Below are 22,827 nucleotides of genomic sequence, written 5' to 3'. Positions count from 1 at the left end.
TAACTACGCTCTTCTTAACCTTCTTCTTTCTACCTACTTGTTTCCACTCACCACTATCCAAATCACTCTCAGCCCTTTCCCCAATGTATTCTGACCTAGTATCATCCTGTCCATCACCCTTACTAACTTTCTTCCCCTTAGTCTTCTTTTCCTCAGCCACTTCTTATTCTTGTCCTCAGGTTTATCCTTATCTGTCTTCCCCTTCTTTCCTTACTATCACAACCTTAAATCACACCAAATCCCCCACCTTTGTCACTCTAACTCTCATCCACTCGCTCTTACGCTTCCTTACCACTCCTGGCCCGTCACAAGACCCAGTGGGCCTACCTCCTACAGCTCCCTCTCCCATGAATCCCTTCATCATTTCCTGCATCATCTCTTGCACTGCATTCATCATTACCCCCAAATTTCCGTCCATTTTCTCAACCATTCTCTCTTCTGCTCCTTTCACCCCTTCTTTCATTTCCACTTTTATACTCCTTAGCATTCCTCTCATTTCCTCTAACTCGCTCTTCAGTTCCTCAAACTCTACCCTCAACCTCTCATTCTCCACTTCCAACCTTCCCTTGCCAACCTCAGCTCCTCCTTCAGCCTCTCTATCTCCTTCAACCATTCCATCCTCACTTTCTCCACCAATCACACAATTCAATACCCCAATTGCCCTGCAGCTGCTGAACCAACAGTCCCTGTTCGGGCGTCAAAAAATAATGTGGCGGGATCACAAGCTAGAAAAAAAAAAGTGCAAAACCCTCCCCACATTAACCTAAACGATCCACCTGCCAAACTCACCCTCAGTCACACTTTCTTCTTAACACAACAAAATACATGCAGGACAATTGACCTATAGCTACAAAAAACAAAAACAACACAAAACAGACGTACTTACCAACACTCTAGATACTCCGGGCTATCCTGTGCTGTCCACTGGTCGAGGTCGGTCACAAGAGATACCAACAACAACAACCAAGGACCACAACCCAATAACAATAACAACACAACAACCAAGGACTACAACCAACAATTCAACAACCAAGGACCACAACAACACACCCACAACTCAACAACAAAAAAGGAACAATCACAACCCAAGACCACTGCACAAACAACACAACCAATCACACACGCACAAACGGCAACATACACACCCACTAACAACACCAAAGAATAACAACAAAGACAACAGCAAAGGTACAACAACTCTAAGCAAAAAAAACATTAACTCAACAACAAGCAAACAACAAATCAATAACACACAAAAACTTAACCGACTTCAAATCCGTCAACCGACTGCTGTCGACACTCCCGGCTATCACCAGCTCTCACCAAAGACTGACTCAAAAACTCACTCAAAACACAGAACTCTAACAATCAACAGCACCAGCAGACAGCCCAGAACCTACCAACAACCAATTCAGTCATTAACTATCCATACAGCAATTACTCTCTCTCTCTCTCTCTCTCTCTCTCTCTCTCTCTCTCTCTCTCTCTCTCTCTCTCTCACAGACGTTGTCAAATGGAACTCCATAACTCCTCCATATAACCACTAATCTTTCTGGAGCAAATTATTTGTTTTTCTGATGTGATGATCGAACGATGGTACTATACGAAAACGATGATATTAAATTTTGCTGGCACCTTCATCCTTGTATTAATCGGTTTCTCTCTGTTAGAATACACCTTTTTAAATTGCTCTTTCTTCCATGTCAGTTCAGTTTTTTTTTTGTGTGTGTGTGTGTGGGGGTTATTTGCTAAAGTCTTTTTCATATATTAGGTATTCCTTCCAATAAATATTTTCCATTTTCATTGAAATTTCCGTTTGAAAATTTTAAGTTTTTTTTTCTTTAATCTTTGTTAGATAAGCTCCAGATGTTGACCGTTAGCTGTTTTTAAAAAATCATTTCTACGCATCTTGCATTCACCTACATAGCAAATTACCATGAAAAGGTTGTTTCTTTTTCACTATCCACAATCTTGAAAACTTATTGTATTTTTTTTTTTATTCTTTAGAAAACATCACCTGATTGCAGTTTTACACCTTCTTTTTTTTTATTCATATACATAAAAATAAACAGAGCATCAGCGAAGGCTTTGGCTGTAAGCCAAAATTAAAATACAAAAGAAGGATTATCTGACATTATAATTGATATATTTATATTCACTGAGAATTTGAGATATCGTCATGGTATGGGTGGCTGCTGCACATTTTTCAAGAGGGGGCAAAAGATTATATATATATATATATATATATATATATATATATATATATATATATATATATATTTTATCTGCGATGCCAATCCATTTTAAGTGAAACGAGATGCGAGAAAGAAAAAATACAAAGTTTACACTAACTTTTTTTTTTCAATAGTTCCATATACTGTTCACCTGAACTGAAATATGGAAAGAACAACACAGTTGTATACTGTATACAAATATTATTTAATGCATAATGATGCCTTTAATTTACTGAAATTGATAGAATATATTGTTTAAAATGGAAGGAAAACAAAGTGATTTAGTTGAATGTAATAAATTACACACACACACACATTATATATACATGTGTTAAAGACTGTAAATTTGAATTCAATGGAAAATTCTAACTCACAAAATTTTGGTATGGGAATGGGAAACCCACCTCTGTCCCCAGTGCTAAAAGAAATTTATATATGGAATTTTTTGAAAAGAAAATTTTAAAACAATATAATTCCACGCAATGTACCTTGGTTTAGATATGTTTGACGACATAATTTGTGTATGGCCAGGGAACGAAGATGTAAATAACTTTTTTGCCAGGTTAAATCAATTAGTACCATCAAGTAAATTTACTATGGAAATAGCTAAAGATGAATGCATACCCTTTTGGATGTCCTCATACGGAGAAATAGTAGTGGGTCTAAGTATAGTGTTTACAGAAAATCTACTAATATTTCTTCCATATGTACATTTCTATTCTGGACAAAACAATAAGGTTAAAAGATCAGTGTTTGCATCCATGTTTTTAAGAGCACTACGGGTATGTAGCCCGAAGAATATAGAGATGAGGGATAGATAAGAATCGGAATACAGGCAAGAAACTGAAAATATCCAGATAATGTACTAAACAATGCATTAAAAGAGGCCAAAAAACACCATGTATCAAAACTAAAAAGAACCTTACAACAACAAAAATGTGTTTGTACTACCTTATAATAATAATATGAAAGATATCCCACAACTCCTGAAGAATTTTGGTGGTTAATGTAAGTTATGTACTAAACAAAAAACAATGAAACGGGTATAATTAAGAACTCCCCCGACAATGCTAAAGGAGTGTATATAAAAATCCCGTGTAAGTCTTGTGACAACTTTTACATTGGTCAAACGGGGAAAGCACTGGAAAAAAGAATAGAACAACATAAGCAATGTGTGAGATATGCACAGGGAAAACAGTGGTAAATTTGTACATGTTAGTGAGAACAATCATGCTATTAACTGGGAAGGGGCAAAAAAAGCTGGTGTGCTAATAATGCATTGGAAAGAAATATCATTGAATCTAGTTTTATAAAAGAAAGTTACAACTTAACCAAAATATGAACATCAGTCAAGGAATGTATAAACTTGATCCTTTAATTTAAATCAAAGAAATTTGTAAACTGTTTAAATTTTTAAGTAGGCTATAGAGAATAGGAAACAGGATTATTATTATTTGTAAACACAGTAAAGGGGGCAGTAGTGGTAAGAGATGTTCAACCCCGCCTCCCTGACACCTGTCAGGTGTGGACTTGTACCCAAGAAGCAGTAGTATCCCTTGAGAATTTATTGTAAATTTTAGCCAAATGATGTTTTTTGAAAGCCACTCCTACCTTGACCACCTGCCTGTGGGTGGATCTGCAGTCTCAAACGGTTTTGGTGTATGTCGTCAGTACTGTCTTTGTAGTATATATACTCATGAATTCTAATAATATGTATCAGTTCTTTGTCAATGGCTTGAAAATAAAGCCGAAACCGGTCAGGACCTACACCCTGTCTCTTATTTTCACCTGTGGATATGTGTGATAAATGAATAACATGCTAAAAGTGATTATAATCATATGTATATATATATAAGACATTATATATATATATATATATATATATATACATATATATATATATATATATATATGTATATATATATACTATATATATATATATATATGTATGATATATATATATATATATATATATATATATATATATATCTAATAAAAGAGCCCATAAAAACACCAAAATGTAGAGATAAAAGTACTATATTTCAGAGACTGCTGTCTCTCTCTTCAGGTATATGAATGAGAAAAGTTTACAGAAAGGTGTATTTATACCAAGAGATTCGTCCACAAGTAAGCCAATTATATATATATTATAAATATATATATATATATATATATATATATATATATATGCATTTTTTCCAGGATTTTCAGGAGGGGGAAAGAGCCCATGATGGTGACACTAACGAGCGCTCTATTGTTTCACGTAAATGTGTTTATGATTTTGTCCTACAAGCCTATAATAAAATATTTGTGAATGTTTTCTAGAATAGAGTAATATTTAGTGATGTATTATTCAGAGATATAGGAAAAAATCTATTAAAATTGTGCTATAAATAGTTATAATAGACAGTAAGAGATTGCTACCGTCAAATGACAGTTTTAGCTTAGGCTCGTAGTCGTTCGTTCACTCCTTTGGTGGAAGACGTAAACATGTCGGCGGCAAGAGGAAAGCGCGAGGCAGAAAATGGACGTTGCAACATTAATGTTGTGCAACTGGAAGGCCTGGTATGCTATATAATTGTGTATCTTTATACATTTAAGTGAATTTCATGTATATTAGGGTAGGAAAGGACCAGCTCGTTTGTACTGACCACCATATTGAAGGCTGCCCCAGATCAGTCATTGTTTTCATTGTGACCGACCTTATGATTAGCTACTAGGCTAGGTAATTCCGAAGAGAATGGTTTTCAGTATTTTCCTAAGCCCATTTTTTCTCAGTGAACTTTATTCCACACTGACTACGGTGATACAGATCTCAGAGTTAGGGACCCCACACAGTTTGTTACCTCTACGGTTATGTAGGCGATGGATACCGGTATGCACCCGACAGGCTGGACGAATGTCTAATTAACGGTAACCATAAAATAAAAACCTGTATGTCTACCTGTATTAGCCTTTTAAGACAAGACAGACAAGCACCTAACTGATGGTTGCTAAGGTGTCGCATTCCAGTGTGACTAGGCTAGCACAATACGGCATATTTGGGTAAACGGTCGAGTGGACTACCTGCGGCCATCTTACCCGCTCCTTGACCCACCTTCCAGAAAAAGTACTTTACCACGTCCTGACACCGGAGAGACACACCAGTCATGAACCATCATCCATGGAAGCAACACCTCCAGACTTCTATTTAATTGTCGAAATAAGTATTTTCTCCCAAATTATCAAATATAATGTCATAATTTCTCATTAAACAGAGGTTAATGAAAGTCTAGCCATGCACAGTGCTAACTTACCTCCATGACGCTTTCGATATTTTTACTTAAAACACCTTACATGCAGAAGATTGACACTATCTCGATGTTTGCGGAGTCATTTGTGTAAACAAACTTACCATTCCCTGTGCTAAACTTGCACACCACTCGTACCCATAGATGGTGGGACAATTTCTTCACAACAATCTTAAACGATGATGATGTTCACACAAGTCCAAGGAAACTCGCAATTTTTTGGGAGGAAGGAGAAGAGGATTGCACCAGGTAATTATTTAAATGAATAGTTAAACATTATTATAAGGTTATGAATTGCATAAATTTATTAGGTATACATACATGATAATAATTTGAAAATATTCGTTGTTGAAAAATTAACTAGATTCCTGACAAATTTCAACGGTTTTGCTGTGAATATTAGCTACGATGTGTTGTTCGCGCTTTCCTATTTTTTTATCACTGTTGCCAGTTGGGGTGTGTACCCTCCAAACTGGGTGTAAGACTTGCACAAAACGTTGGAAATAAGTTAAATTAGTTTATCTATTTGTAGTATATAGGCTATACATAAATATTAGAGCAATTTTATCATTTTTGCATTAGTATGACAACTAGAATTCATGGAAACAGTTTAATATGTAAATGCATCTGCATTTTGTGTGAAGCTCCACTAAATTGGCAATGATGAAATTTTGCCATTCTTAGCATACAAACCTCAAAGGTTATGTTTATTTCAGGCATAGGTACAAATTATTAAAAATAAAAAGATGTCAGAATAGTAATACGGACTTAATGAAAAATGCCATAAAAAAAAAAATTGCTGTCATAAGCAATTCACTAATCTGTCGTCTGCTCAATGATGTGTTTTGTCAGCCAGATATAATTTGGAGTGAATTAAGAACAAAATGTATATAATTATATTCAACTAAGCACTATTGTGATGGTAGTATGGATAAAACAACCGAATACAAGGTAAAAAGGCATTTTAGTTCAAAACATGACCATGGGAATATGACTTCAAATACTTTCACTAATATAGTCAACAAAATGTTGTTATATTGTGCTGATTACAACTGCAATCTTGAGTAATATCAATAAACGTTACATATATACCCAGATATGGTTCAAATGAGTGCTTGGAAGGACCTTGCCCCGATTGTAGAGAGACCCCATATTGGATTTAAAAACTGCCCTTGAGAACATTTTACGAAGACCTTGCATGCTTATTTTAGTTCATATGGTGCTTTTATGTATCTCCTTATGTTGACGATTGGTGCCATAAATCACTGAGTTTCGGTTAATGGAGGTTTTTCGCTTACCGGCGCGCGCAACCCCCCCCCCCCCCCCCCCCCCCCCCCCCCCCCCCCCCCCCCCCCCCCCCCCCCCCCCCCCCCCCCCCCCCCCCCCCCACCCCCCCCCCCCCCCCCCACACACACACACACACACACACCATTGAGCACATGGACTGGACATGGATTTCTTTGTGGTATGTAGTAGGTTCAGATTACCAACACCTATCCGTCTGCCTACATCTGTTGGAAATATGTAATTACTGAGGTATTGATATCATGTTGAAATATTTTCTTTAACATATACCCAAGTTGCCATATTTACTCATGAATCATTCTGGATGGTTTCTCTTGCTGTAATGCCACCTATTAAGTATTGTTAATAGTTTCTCCTTAATGACTAATGATATACGATATAACCATGTAGTTTCCCCTTTGCTTCTTTGGGATAAAATATACCATTATATCGTGGCTTGGCTTCAATTCTCTTAACTTCATGTACAATTTTTTAATGTATTGTTCATGTTCAGTGATGTAAAATATGAGAAAAAAGAAAGGTGTGTTGTTTGTTTTGTAAGATTGATGCTTAGCAATGTTTCTTTCATAATTATGATATTACCCAAGGTAAGGTGAAATTTTGTGCCCCACATTAGGAATGAGTTAGGAAGTAGTCTCTCTAAAATTATTTAATGCAATAGAGGGAACAATCAGAATCATGCATAGGAAAAATATATTTGTAATGATTACAGGTAGATTGTAAAATTATATATTCTTCAAGAAGTTATCACCACAGACCTCAACTTCAGACTCAAGGCAGTATAATAACTTAGCCTAGCTTAACCTTTGACTGGTGGTACACTGTACAAGTATGTAGGCTAGATTTAAGACCTTAGCCCTAGCCTTAGCTACCTTTTCAATCACTAGACTTGACTACTAGTATACCCAAAAATATTTTCATTATAAGGTCTTGATAAGATTGTAGGTCAGATCTTAATACCCTGTCTTTTTACAGGTTTATGATTAGAAGATAATTGTGTTTGTTAATGTTTTTGCAACTTGAAACCTCATGGTTAGTTAGATATAAAACTCCAGTGAGTCCAGTGAAGGAAGTCTGTGTACAGTCATCTGTAAGATATGGATGTAGTATATGTAATTTATATTTTGCTGAGAATTAACAAGTTGAGTTTTAGTTAATGTTTTTGGGTGTATTGTTTATTTAATCTAGTCTTCTTTATAATTTACAGGCCTTGATGAAAATCATCAAACACTGCCATGAAGAAGGGGCTGGTAATACTGAGGTAGCACAGGGAGTCTTGTTAGGGCTTGTAGTTGAAGACCGTTTGGAAATCACCAATTGTTTCCCTTTCCCTCGACATGCAGATGATGTGGATGAAGGTACGTACTGTAAATGAGTTGCCAGATGCCACACATCCTTGCTTTACAGTTGATTGTTTTTAACCGGTTTACAGCTGGCGCAAGAAGATTTTCCTATTGTTAAGACTGAAGGTTTGTTAGCTATAAAAAATACAAATGGATTAAAAATGTCATTTTTCATGTGTTCATGCAAGGTACAAGGTACAAGGCATTGCTTTGATAGAATAGATATATCATACCTTGGACTCTAGTGCATTTAAAGCAAATATAATTTGAGGAAAGGAGCATCCTTGAACAGGGTCTGAAATGCTCTGAGCAAGTTTCATGACTCCAAATAATTGAAGGTGTGCTATTCTTGCCCACTGTAATAAGATCCGTGGTATTTGTGTGATTTTTCATGTTTGGTTGCCCCCAAAAGTCTTAAGTTAAGGTGATACTGTGTAGCATTTGGGAGGAGTTATGCAAGTTGTGTTTTTTCAGTTTTTTGATAATTACTGGTGTAGTATTTCTTTCATGAAATCTGTTGCTTTTTCTCGTATAGTTATGCTGTGTTTGTAGTTTGATCAGGCCTTTGTTAAGCACATACTTTGACATGTCTTAGCCATTGACATATTGCAGTTTATAAAGTTTAACCAGATGGAGTACAAAGAATCTTGACTCAAATGAAGCTTTATTCAATATTTTAAAATTTTTGTTTTTATAAGGTAAAAACTCTTAAATAAATCACCTCATTACAATGTCAGAGCCAGGCAATGATTCATTGTAGTGGCAAATGATTTGCTCAAATATGACCAAATTATCTTAAATTTTTTTGGTTATGTTGCTGGTCATGACAGTTAGTTTATGGTGTCATCCTTGTGTTTGAGTTTGCCTTTTGCCATTTTTATATGATTGGCATTGAATAACAAGCTGAAGAGTCTAATTCTCACTTTGTGCAAAAAAGCTGTGAGAAAATATACCTTGGTTCGCACAATTGTAGTTTTCTCTTCCCAAGAAATTGTAATTGTGAGCTTTTGATTTCATCATGTTAAATGTTGATTTTTTTCTCTGTTGACCACTTTGTCTGAAGTCCCACTAGTTACAAGCCATTATCCATGATTTTCTGGGCTGTTAGAACTAAATGTGTGTCCCATATTCCTTACATGCCCAAACAACAGTCACTCTTGTTTTGGGTTCATATCTTGGAACATCTTGCAGTCATCATTGATGAATGTTGCCATTTTGAGCATCACTGTTGAAAATTTTTATTTTCTGTGTACAATATAAACAGACAAAACTTCTGTCATTTTTTTTTTTTGTATTCTCTACTCAGACCTAGATGTTGTGTTATGTCTATTTTTCATGTTCAACTTGTAAAGTCCGTTAACATACTATTAGAATATGTAAATACGTATAGCATTCGTGATACATTATATTCTTGTCATGATTTTAATTTTTTCTTGAGGTAATTGAAGAACTAAAAAATATCCTGGTTGAATTTAAAGGACAGAAAGATTTGGATTCAAATTAATCCTTCGGAGGGAGAAAGTAGTTAGGCTCAGGTACAGTGTGCAGTGTTTTGATAAATTTTTGTCTGAACATTTGGATTTAAGATTTTTTTTAATGGAAATGTACAAAGATCATCATCATGATAAGTTTAGCCTCTTGTCAACCTTGCAACTTATCCTTTTTTTCTCTAAGGAATTAGCCAAGACACCCAATTAGGTTTTTATGGCTAAAGTGTTATTTTGGTGGCTTTGGTACTTACATATGACCCATTACCACTCAAACTATGTTATCCCTCCTAATCCACACCATTGTCGCGCAGCATCTCATTCAGGATTTGTTTTTTCTCTCCACTGTTCCTTCCAATATTCCTATATGTATATGATTTACTATATATTGTTTACTTATAGTAATTGTGATATTGTTACCCTGCCCTATGTGAAATAGCAAAAAATACTCCTTGTAGCTGATTCTTGCTGATGTTTTCATTTTGCCAACAGTTTTCTGTAAAATAAAAAAAATAAGCTTCAAAACATTTTTAACAGATAATTTTGTTGAGCTTCACTTAAACACAAAAACAAATTGAAGGTGATAACCTAACACCTACGTCGGCTGTCGTCTTTTTATCTGGGCTGGGAATAAGTAAAATAAAACCCCTCCATGGATGAGTTTGATTTCACTGCAAAAGTAGTAAATTACTATTTAGAATTCAGCATAAGGGTAATAGGGTCTTCCTTCTCCTTGTGGCATAAAGTTCATTTATTTCTAGAGCCATACAATATGAAAGTGAAGATAACTAAAATATTATTTGATAGTTAGTTCATGGAATTGCCTCTAGGCAATATGCATTTATCTATCAGAACTTTTTATGAATAAAAGAAGCCACCTCCTATATGCAATGCTTCATACGCCATTATAATTTTTGCATTGTGGCTAGCCTTTGATGTTGCTAAGCGGTCAGATTGAACCATTGTAATTTATAATAATAGTATCCAATTATGCTAATGGATGTGAGCTGCTTTATTTTTCTTTTTGATGATGTAAATTGTACTGTGGAGGGTGCATAATCTATCAAGTTTTCTTTGTTTTTTCCCTTTTCACAGAGGACTACCAGCTGGAGATGATGCGTCATCTAAGAAAGGTTAATGTGGACCATCTTAGTGTTGGATGGTACCAGAGTACACAACTTGGGAATTTCATTACTACTCAATTATTGGATTCACAGTTTTCCTACCAAACCAGTATAGAGAATCTGTAGTTTTTAATTTATGGTGAGTTTTTACCATCATTGATAAGTATAGCTTGCTTTAAGTCATTAAGAACTTCTAATACTTATTTTAACATTTTCACGATAATGTAAATTAATTGTTGGTTTGTGTGGAAATGATAACTCACTAGTCATTATGGGTTGGGGGATTACTAGTGCTTAGTGAAAAAAAGAAAATATTAGAAGTTCATGATAAATTTTCTATTCTTGCATACCTTGTTGAAGGAAATGCTTCATTGTTGTTGAGAATAGTTTTTTATGTGATTGTTGGCAATGTTAATTTGTATTTCACTTGCAGATCCAATCAAGACTGCCCGAGGATTTTTATCTATCAAAGCTTATCGCCTGACACCAGAGGCTATCAATACTGTGCAGGAACGTGATTATACTCCTGAAGCCTTGAAGAAGATGCACTTGGGATACGAGACTTTATTCCAAGAGATCCGGCTAGTGATAAAAAATTCTCATCTTCTTAATACACTGATGTGTGAACTGTATGAGGTAAAAATATTGAGTACCTAACCTTTGGTAGTGCACATACTAATCTCATTTTCTGTTGGATAGGAGAGAAGAAATTATTAAAAATATATATATAGAGATTACATTTATTGTAGTCACTTGACAGACTTTGAGTTAGGTAATAAAAGGTTGGGAAGAAAGACATTCAGAAACATGCATGCATGCTGAGCATGACTTGGCAAAATTGTAGATTATCTATGTATGGAGTATGTATTGTAATTAGGGTCAAGGCCCAGGCACCTAAAATGTAGTTCAGCAGTATCCTTAGCTAACATGGTTTGAGCTGTGCTGATTGAAATATTATTCTTCTTGTCTGTTTATTTTTTATATGGAAAAAATGATAAAGATTTTGTAAGTGTCATAGTAAGTATATATGTAAGTACTTATAGTAATGAACTTTTCATTATTTTTTTATCACTTTAAATACTTAATTGTCAGATGATGCCGAGTAGTGAAGGTATGCAGTTCCTTGATCTTGGTACCATGTCAACACTAGATCGTCAACTAAGGTGTTTGATGGAGTATGTAGATGACTTAAGTCAGGAAGCTAACAAGTTCAATAACCCCCTTCCAGCGTCAGAATGCAAACAGTTACAAGACAAACACAAATTCATGCAAAAAAGGGTAAGAATGTTAAGCATCTGTTTTGAATCTGTTGTTGTTTTTTTTTTTTTTTTTTTTAATATAACTATGTTTAATTCTCTGAAGGGTTAATGAATAAGATATAACAGATTATTTTTTATTCTTCAGTTGCTTGGCCTCTTAATCTTGTACGTTATGTAATTGATGTACAAGGGAATGGTTTATGTTTTGCCAGTTAAACAAAATTCTTAAGAAAATATTTACCCAGTGTATAGAAACTTCTGATTATTACTCTTATTCAGAAGGGTCATCCGCAGCTTGCATTACATGTATTTCTGTCTTGCCTCCTGTCAGGCTTACTGAATCTTTGTCATTCAGTTTTAATACTTATGCTGTCCTGTCTACTCAAAATTTTCCAGGTCTTCTAGTCCTTTATGTGTATGACTTCCAACCTTAATTAAGCTTCATTGACAAATTATCATTCAACAGTACCCGGAAAAATTATGTGATCCTCTTCCACTCCAGTACTTACCAACATTTTTTTTATTTACAATTTTTATAACCCTGAACTTCACTAATGAATCTTACAGTTGCCTGCCCCATTCCTTTTAATTCATTTTTCCAACTTTGACTCCAAGAGTTGGTTCCCCCCCCCCCCACTTTTACAGCCGCCCAGTTTCTTTTAATTTTTCATTCAATATTTTTACTTTGAACTCAACTTTAATTTGATTCTTACAGCTTTTGCTGCCCAGTTCTTTTTAATTTACATGAAATTCTGAACTTTGAACTCCAAGAGTTGGTTCTTAACAGCCCGCCCAGTTCTTTTAATTACATTCAGAACTTTGAACTCCAAGAGTTGGTTCTTAACAGCCGCCCAGTTCTTTTAATTACATTCTGAACTTTGAACTCCAAGATTGGTTTCTTAACAGCCGACATTCTATTACCCATTCAGAACTTTGAACTCCAAGAGTTGGTTCTTAACAACCGCCCGTTCTTTTAATTACATTCTGAACTTTGAACTCCAAGAGTTGGTTCTTAACAGCCGCCCAGTTTCTTTTAATTACTTCTGAACTTTGAACTCCAAGATTGGTTCTTAACCAGCGCCCAGCTTCTTTTAATTACATTCTGAACTTTGAACTCCAAGAGTTGGTTCTTAACAGCCGCCCAGTTCTTTAATTACATTCTGAACTTTGAACTCCAAGAGTTGGGTTTCTTAACAGCCGCCCAGTTCTTTTAATTACATTCTGAACTTTGAACTCCAAGAGTTGGTTCTTAACAGCCGCCAGTTCTTTTAATTACATTCTGAACTTTGACTCAAAGAGTTTTAGGAACTTAACCAGGAAACCGCCAGTTCTTTTTTATTACATTCGAACTTTGAACTCCAAGAGTTGGTTCTTAACAGCGCCAAGTTTCTTTTAATTACATTCAGGAACTTCTGAACTCCAAGAGTTGGTTCTAACAGCCGCCCAAGTTCTTTTAATTACATTCAGAACTTATCCAAGACTCAACACGAGTCTTAACAGCAAACGCCCCAGGTTCTTTTTTAATTACATGAACTTTTTGAACTCCAAGAGTTGGTTCTTAACAGCCGCCCAGTTCTTTTAATTACATTCAGAACTTAACCCCCACAGTCGGGGCTAATATATGCTAATGCATACACCCTGACCCAAAGCTAAATTTAAGGAGGGCTTATTTAAAAAGAAACACTAAAAGAAAAAACTTCAATAAAAAGAGGAAGATATTTATATTCACAGGTATAAGAAAATGTTTTTTAAAAATGTCTGTACCCCCACAGGAAGTTGTGAGTGAATATTTTCCACCCCTTGCAGGCCTCTTTTTCCCTATGACAGTCGTAAAAAATGTGCTAATTTTACAAAGTTACAAGCTTTCTTTCAAATATTTTTTTATTTGTCAAATTGAAATTACGCTCAAACAATATCATAAAGATAAGAAATAAAACCGGGAACAAATTCATAGCATATTTATTGTAAACCAAAATATTTACGACGCCAATAGTGATATGTGGAACTAGGAAACTTTTTCCTGTAAAATTAGTTTCAAACTGAGTGGCACCAAATCTTTTTGATCATATATGTACGATACCTGTCCACTGGCCCGAAGCTATATGTGATCTTATGTGTATACAATACCCAGGCTGTGGGGGGTTAAGCCAAAGTTTCAAGAGTTCCTATAATATTACAATATCAACTACCTTGCCTTTTGCAGGGCTCACTTTTATGTTGGAATTTCTCTGTACTTGGATATTCCTCTCCTTTTACCATCATCCTTGTGCATTTCTCTCTTTGCACCATCATCCTTGACATATATTCCCAAACATCTACTATTTTCTTTTTACCACCCATATTAATCCAGTCTGTTTTATTATTGCTTTTCCATAAATTTCTGTGTATTTCAAACTCTTGCCAACTCATTCCGTCACAGCGGCCAGAAAGTCTAAATAACTTTGAGACCCACTTGTATTCCAAATTGCTCATATTTAGATACTTGAATTTTCACCTGTTAGAAATTACTTTGTCTCATGTGGTGTATTCAGTTTTATGCTATACAGTGTATTCTCATGAACTAATTCCCCAGTTATTTTATATTGAGCACTTGATCCACGTAAAAATTTTCTTAACCTTTGTACATAACTGCTTTTACCGAGTTTCCTGTTGCTCAACACAAGGCAGTATTGTGCTCTTAATGAAAAAAAAATGTTCTCACCTTTGATACCTTGTCTTTGTTCCTACAGGGATACAAACCCTACACTTTTCATTTATGGAATATCCTTCCAGCATGCGCTGGACTGGCCATGCACTGACTTAACAAGGGTGGTACCCAGGTGTAGGCGGAGGAGAAGGGTTGCTTATTCTCACCCATTAATTCTCCTCATTGTTCTTTAGGCTGCAACATATTTTTTGCGTGTTTATTTTACATGCTGGCTGTTGCCCTTGGATGGTTATTTGTGCTTTTTTTGTGAATTAATACATTCTTGATGCGTCTGTATGGTACTAGTGCCTTTTTGTGCTGAAAAGTGCTAGTGTAGTATGCGCCTTTTCAGTGTGTGTGCTTGTTGGTGGTTTCTCTCTGGAGTTAGGACAGAACTATCATTATTTAGGTCATGGTTGTTGATCTTGTATTAAATACGTCACAATTTGCCTTGAATGTGCTGAATGGCCTTCTCCACAATAGGAGCATTATGGGGAGAGGAGGAGGAAGCCTAAGAAGCACTCTTTATCTAGCCGAGTGTCCTCCCTCCTCTATCTGGGCCACTGGAACAGAAATGTTTGTGGGAGCAGATATCATCAGTTCCTCATGTAACTGGGTAATCTCTCTCCACCACAAAACACCAGAACTACAGACTTTTGAGGGTCATACCTCTTCAGAAACTTTACCCTTAAACCTAGAGCAGTAGTTCCAAGGCCATTTTGCTCTTTAATGGTCGGAGCTTCATGATCCCACCTGTCTTTGCTGTCAAGAGTATTGGGTGGTGCCCCCTCAAGTGGTGTGCCTGCATGACATGGACTTGTCCAGCTCTCCAGCAATAGCTTGAGACCTGATGTTGGTACTTCCATACAAACTCCTCTTTGCTGTTAAACAGGAGTTTTACCTTCAAAAGGGTCTTCTAGCCCTTGCCTCAGTGATGAGAGAGGGAGATTTGCATAGTTTGTAATATCTTGTTAGGCATGCAAAAGAGGGTAGTCTAATTTGCTTTCTTCTTAGAATTTGTGGCTGACAAAATCCTTTACTTCCGGGTTGATTCCATAACTCCAAGAACTGTCTGTGGAGAGCTAAATGAGATGTTGCTGTGTTAACATGAGAAGGAAGAACCTCATACCAGAGTGCGATTGCCTTTTCATCAGTAGAGGATGTCACAAGGAAGAGGTATCCAAGAACATCTGGATGTAGGAGATTCTCCTAAACATGCTAGTCCCCTGTCCACAAGTTCATGATATTAGGGCTGTTGGACCCTCTCTTTTTGCCTTACACAAGAACTTCTCTGTCCAACAGCTAATGAGGACGGCAGCCTGGTACTGTCAGACTACTAGAGTACTTTGGCTATTGTGTGTAGTTCCTTAGGGAAAAGGAGGTATATGCTCCAGCCCATTCTCTCTGCAAGCATATGTGCTGGAGTAAAAAGTTGGACTAATAAATACAGGTTATTAGCAAAGTTATGGGTTCTTGAGGATTAATCCAGTGTGGTTCCAGTCCATTACATGCAGAGATGGGATGGAAGGAATTACCTCCCTTGCAGGTGGGGTGGTGCATTGTAGGAATATCACCCCACCCTTGGGACAGTGCCAGTGGAGCAGCACCAACCCACCCTTCAGCACAGTGTCAGCAAAGCAGCACCGTACAGTACCACCCTTTTTCTGCATGGTGACACTCCATTGCACCCTAAAGAAATCAACCCTAACAGCAGGTTCCACCTACCATCAAAGTATAGTTAATTCTCCATACATGAAAGGTATATAGTATTTGCATCCCCATAGGAACACATGTCAATTTATTTAAGTAATTTGCTGTTTTCCTATGTATATACAGGCAGTCCCTGGTTATCGGCAATCCTGTTTTATGGCCCTTGTCTAGAGCTATAAAATCAGCGATTATGGCATAACAGACTGAGTTCCGGTTATCGGCGCCATAAGGGTGCTTATGGTGCTGGTAACTGCTTATCGGCGCTATAAGTTGCCGAGTTTTGCTTAATGGCGGTGTTCACTTACCAGAACACCCCCAGGAACAGAACCCATGTACAAACTGTAGCCTTCCATATTGGAGGAAACCCACCTTATCCACTTGACTTCATTATTTCCCTTCAATTTTTGCATTCAGAATATGGTCTGAAAGAACAATGAGTGATGTTGGCTAGGTGAGAATGAGCATTCCCCATCACCACTTTGGTAACACCCTTTAGTCATTACAGGGACGGTCTAGTGAATGATGCACAGGAAGGATACTTCATATATGAAAATACTTCATATATGAAAGGCTATGGTTTGTACTTAAAAAATATGGCATTTGTGAAAGAAATAATTTTATCAGCATAATCTTTTTTCCAACTTGCTCTATTAGGTAGCATTTTAATTTCAGTGAATGATGCACAGGAAGGATACTTCATATATGAAAATACTTCATATATGAAAGGCTATGGTTTGCACTTTAAAAATATGGCATTTGTGAAAGAAATAATTTTATCCGCATAATCTTTTTTCCAACTTGCTCTATTAGGTAGCATTTTAATTTCAGCATTACATCCAAAACACGATTCTGCAGTAATTCCACATTCAGTGACCCTCCAGAATAATTGACATTTTCTCGTAATTTAAAATAGCAATGTAACCCAAAGGAATTAAAAGTACTGTTTTATGTTTTTCAGGCTGCAGAAAATGCACAGCGTCAGTCAAGGGGAGAACCACCTCTTCCAGATGAAGATATTAATAAACAGTTCAAGCCAATCCCTCCCTTGCCTCGTTTGGATGCCATGATTACATCAGGGCAGATTTCTAATTATTGCAAACAAATCTCTCAGTTCTGCTGTCAATCTCTTGGTAAGCTGTATGTTGCTAAAGCTTTGCAACATGAGAAGAAATAATTGGAAATCATTTAATGACTGGATAGATTTAGAAAATATACATTAAGACAAATCCAGCATACACTTTTCTTTTTACACTGGAAAATTAAAAGAATCCTCTATTGTAGTTTTTTCTTTATTTACAACCTCCTGGACAGCTAGTTTTTTTAAGTGAAGTACCACCCTCCACAGCAGTAATTGCACATATGAAAGTCAAATTGTTACTATTTCCCAACATATGAACATGTATTTGTGCTTTCATACTTAAAAAGAAATGGTTAACCCAGCATCATAATTAACATCACCATACTACAACGAACATAACATTGAGAACGATTGCTGTACAGCAGAAGGAAGTAAAAGGCATTGTCCCAACAATGCTCTCATGATTGATCATAAAGGAAAAATATGAAATGCAGTAGCTAAGCTGAGATGATATGAACTGAGTGGCCTGATGGAGGCTCTAGATTTCAATTCACTAAGGTAATTACTACAACTTGAATTCTGTGAAACAAACCTCATTTTCATTGCTGAAGAAATTTAAATGTGTCTCAGTGCACATTTCGAAACTGCAATTTTAGTTAGGAATGAATTCATAAGAACCATTTCCCTTTGCAAAGTAAAGCAAATTCACTCCTCAAGGCCAAGGAGCAAACGTGTATTCCACTGAATAGTGAGGCAAGTTCTTTCCCAAGGACAAATCAGTGCTGAATCTCTACCAATTCAAAAACTGCCAAAAAGATATCCTTCACCAGACAGTAAAAATTATTATAAAACTGCTAGATCCTTGTAGGGCTCATCCAACAGATTTATTCAATAAACAATGGAAAAAGAACAAGGTAAAGTAGAATGGATAGGGAACAAAAAATTTTAATTTAGAAAGTCAAAGGAGGAGAGCCAAGGTTAATGCATGACATGCAGTAAAAAGTTTTACCATAAGCTTACAAAACATTATTGTAATACAACACTAATATGGTGTTTGATTCCCCAAATTTGACAGCAAATGACAAATATTAAACAATCCTCAGTAAATGTCTTTGGCCTATAAAGAATGGAATTTCCAGATATAATATAAAACTAATCTTTATATAACAGCTAATAACATCCAAGATTGTCAGTCTAATAAAAACTTAAAAAAACACACGATCAAGTTCAAGGTTACACGACACTTTCTCCCAACTTGCAAAATCAACAGAGGACACAAATGAATTTCCTAAAGAGGTATTTGGCTTTAAAGAAAGATAATCAAAATATTGCTAGTATTAATCTAAAATTTTTAAAGTTAATACAATATACAAATTTTAAATGTTCTATTCTATCATTGAAATTGAAAATAGTTTAGAGCTACCTAAAACATTACCATGGGTGATGTTACAAAACCTACATGTTTTTTAAGTCCTTTCAAGTTGAACAATAATATCAAAATGCACCACATTATATTTTAAGACTTCATAAATAGACTTCTGTAATCCTTCAAGTCTGTCAACTCACTCGCAAGTAAGTTTGGGTATCATATAGTAAAATCTATTACAAGCAATCCACTCATAAATATAAAGTATTGTACAATTGATTTCTTGTATCCTTTCACATAATTAATTTTAGCTTTACTTGTACAGAAGTTTAAATAAAGCGATACAGAATTCTGATAGAGCAAATTACAAAGACCAACCTCTATAGTACTACAGATGTTACCATCCCAAGCTTAAAGTAAAACAGTACATAGTTACTATCACAAATTTGGCTAAAAACAGTTTGTTCAATCCATCCATGATGGGACCATGGCTCACTATACTTACGACATTCCAGAATGTCCTGATAAAGAAGTAAAATAAATTACTGGTGAAATCTGATGAATGCACTTCATTTGGATACTGCTGCTTCCACTCTTAATCTGAATGTCAACTTATGGACGGACTCATAACTAAAGATGTTAAAGTCAGTAAAAATACTTGTAGGAAGGCACAAGAAACAATATGTATAGTGTAAGAACACTGTATGAATTCCTTTTGCATACCTCTAAAAGCTCAAAAACAGCAAAAGGAGATAACCCTTAGTAGTAGTAACTTTTAACATCTTTTATGAACAAAAACCCTTATCATTAAAATTAACTTACTGTTTATAAAATGAAATACACTGGCATCTCAAATTATTGAGTGAGACGAAGGCACAGAATGGGTCATTAACCCCAGGAATAAAGAAGTCATTAAACAAAGCTAAACAGGTAATTATTCCTTGCATTAATTTCAGCATCCACTAATGTCTAGTGCCCTTACCGGATTATTCCGTAATATGAAATAGTATACTTTTTTCTGGGACTCAAATGCCATAATAAGCAATGATTCTCCAGTAAGTCAGCCTATTTAGCTGAGGTGCCAGTGTAGCAGTTAAATAAATCATGTGATCAATTAACAAACAGGAAATTACAAAATTTCTATTTCTGTTTCAAGAATGAAAACCTCCCATTTTATGAGTTTGATGTCTAAAATGATGGTTTTGTCAAGGGCCAGGAATATTCAAAAACATTTTGTTTGTAAAGGCAAAAACAAAATCTTCCTGTACAAAAAATAACAACACTACTTTAATTTTCCTAGGTCTATTCAGGCTTAATGTCTACCCTAGCTTAGAGCTCTACATACCCTTAAAATATTAACAATTACAGAACACTGTACTGGTGGCTTAATATGATGAAAAATGTCTATACTAAAATATAAGTATAAAATGACTACCGTCTTTTTGGTAAAAAATTATCAATCTGAGATCTATCAGCTTTGTACTAAGTTTTTCACGAAAGACGTAATAAGGCCAAAATCCATCACTCCTAATCAGATTAAAAAACCACTGAGTGTAAAAGTGGAAACTTTCAAAAGGAATGATCATTTGTATTTTCTAGCCATTCAAAAATAAAGAAAGATAAAGTACCTATATTCCTTCACAAGGAGCCAACAACATATGGTTCCCCTCTATTTGCTGTAGTGCTTTAATAACCATTAGCAATTCTCTTATATTGCACAAAGTATATATTTCAGCAATAAAAATAAAGAACAGTATTTAGTATTACACGTATCAGTCCAGAAATTTTGATGCAAATTCACAAGGTACTATCAATAATTTTTTCTAATGACAAAGCCATGGTGTATTTCAACTGAATTTTTGCACTTTTCTAAAAACTTAAGATAGAAATTTACTAACTTGAAATTATATATATATTATATATTTTATATATATATATATATATATATATATATATATATATATATTATATATATATATAATATATACATATATATATATATATTTACAGTGGTCCCCCGTATTCGTGGGGGTTGCGTACCAGACCCCCCCCTGAAAATTTAGAACCCGCTAATGTTTGGAACCCCTATAAAAACGCTAAAAACAGCCTATTTTGTTAGTTAAAACTCAAGAAAAAGAAAAACCACTACAAATTTTTCATACTTGGTTCTTTAAATAGTTTTTTGTATCACAAAAAGTGCATTTTATGATGAAATTTATAAAAAAAAAAAAAAAAAACAAACAGGAATTTGGTGGATATTCTCAGAAAATACAGCGAATGCGCGAATTTTCCGCGAATAATGTGGGGAAAACGGGGAACTTCCCGAGAGAAATCCGCGAATGTGTGAGTCCGTGAATCCGGAGAACGCGAATATGGGAGGCCCCACTGTGTGTGTGTGTGTGTGTGTGTGTCTATATATATCTATATCTATATCTATATCTATATCTATATATATATATATTATATAGATATATATATATAATATATAGAATATATATATATAATTTTTTTTTTTTTTTTTAGATCATTCCATTCAACAGAAGGTGGTTTTGAGAACAACCTGATTCAATTTGGTGTTTATGGCACAATTTTACAGTAAAAGTAAGGGTAACTGCCCCATTGAAGGCTTCCTCTAGCCATGATGTAGCGATGTCTTTTAAGGATTATACAAATTCTTTGTTGTTTTTATGCAAGTGTAAGAAATAAAATGAAAGAAGATTAAAGCACTAAAAGCTCCATTAAGATAAAAACATTAAGTACAAATTTCAGCACCACTAACATACTACAGTAAATGATCAACTAGTGCCATCGATCTACTTGGATGGCGCCTACTATGAGGATTTACTCTATATCGCAACTCATCAGCAAGATGTGGTTGAAGGTGATAGTGTGAGTTCAAAGGAAGTATGTTGTGTACATTACGATTCAATTTTGCAAAAGCATGCCTTGATGTCTCTCTAGTTGGCTTTTCTGTAGAATCTCTAGCTGAGTAAGAAGTTCTCTGGCTCCTGTTCCTGTTTGAAAGGACATCTCTGTAAGTCATGTTTATATTTTCTTTGAGATACTTATCTTTGTTATGCAGCCCTCCGAGAGTAATATGGTAAAGGTAAGGGTCTCTGTTAGGATCATCTGGCTTTGGTGCACCACATTCACTACATAGACTGCTCCCATCTTCATCTGTTAATGCTGGCTCCAAAAATAATCGGTTGTTCTGAAGGTATCGGTGAACACCTGAGAAACAAGATATATTCTAATAGAATCTTATGGTACAAAATGTATACATGTAATTTTAGCTTATGTATAGTACATTTGGCATATTTATTAGGTAGTATGTTGATAAAATTATACCATCTTACGATGGTATAGTAATTTTATCAACACAAATTTACTAAAACTGTATACAATGAAGACTGTGAAGAACAAACTGTTTCTTTAAAAGATTCCTTTCTGTGAACATCAAATTTTGGTACTTTGTCAGAATATAACCAAAAAATCCTTAGGCTTTACAAGGACTACTGTCATCATAAGGGAAATTAAATCAAAATGTTTACAAGGACAGCTTCTGACACTTGACTTGTTGCTCATTGGAACATTAACCCTAGCTGTGAGTTATGGGCAGCTATTTAACAGTCTATCAGTATAGTACATGGAATTAGTTAGTTAAAAGGATTAGTTTATCCAGACCTCTGAGCCTAATAACGGCTCTTCTCGAATACATGGAATAAGTTCGGATCATTAGCTTCTCTAACAAATCTAGAGAAATTAGTCTCTCTAAATACATGGGTGGAATTTATCTTATCTAAAACAATTAACAACAGATTACACAGGTTTGCTATGATACAACAACTAAGAGCAAGGAAAATGAACACAAACAGTTTTCAAGGGATATATTCATAAACATAATGTCGAGAAACCTAATCCCTTCTGGGATTACATGCAAAACAA

At 35.3% G+C, this 22,827-nt stretch overlaps 2 protein-coding genes across 6 annotated transcripts in view; one reads left to right on the top strand and one right to left on the bottom strand.

Moving 5' to 3' along the window:
- The first annotated feature begins 4,647 nt into the window (after positions 1–4,647).
- Positions 4,648–17,714, top strand: LOC135197150 (eukaryotic translation initiation factor 3 subunit H-like). The gene is given in 6 exon segments (XM_064224124.1): positions 4,648–4,799; positions 8,037–8,187; positions 10,755–10,922; positions 11,217–11,419; positions 11,876–12,061; positions 17,397–17,714. Coding segments are annotated over 6 exon segments (999 nt in total). The 5' UTR covers positions 4,648–4,724; the 3' UTR covers positions 17,613–17,714.
- A 3,731-nt stretch (positions 17,715–21,445) lies between these two features.
- Positions 21,446–22,827, bottom strand: part of LOC135197146 (uncharacterized) — a 102,681-nt gene continuing 101,299 nt past the window's right edge. For all 5 annotated transcript variants that reach the window (XM_064224116.1, XM_064224117.1, XM_064224115.1 and 2 more), the window contains exon 5: positions 21,446–22,113. In XM_064224116.1, coding sequence (XP_064080186.1) covers positions 21,665–22,113 — 449 coding nt within the window. In that variant the 3' untranslated portion in view covers positions 21,446–21,664. The remainder of the gene's footprint in view (positions 22,114–22,827) is intronic.

This window comes from Macrobrachium nipponense, chromosome 18 (assembly GCF_015104395.2).
Source record: "Macrobrachium nipponense isolate FS-2020 chromosome 18, ASM1510439v2, whole genome shotgun sequence".
NCBI classification, from domain to species: Eukaryota; Metazoa; Arthropoda; class Malacostraca; order Decapoda; family Palaemonidae; genus Macrobrachium; species Macrobrachium nipponense.
This window is presented reverse-complemented; position numbering and strand designations above follow the sequence as displayed.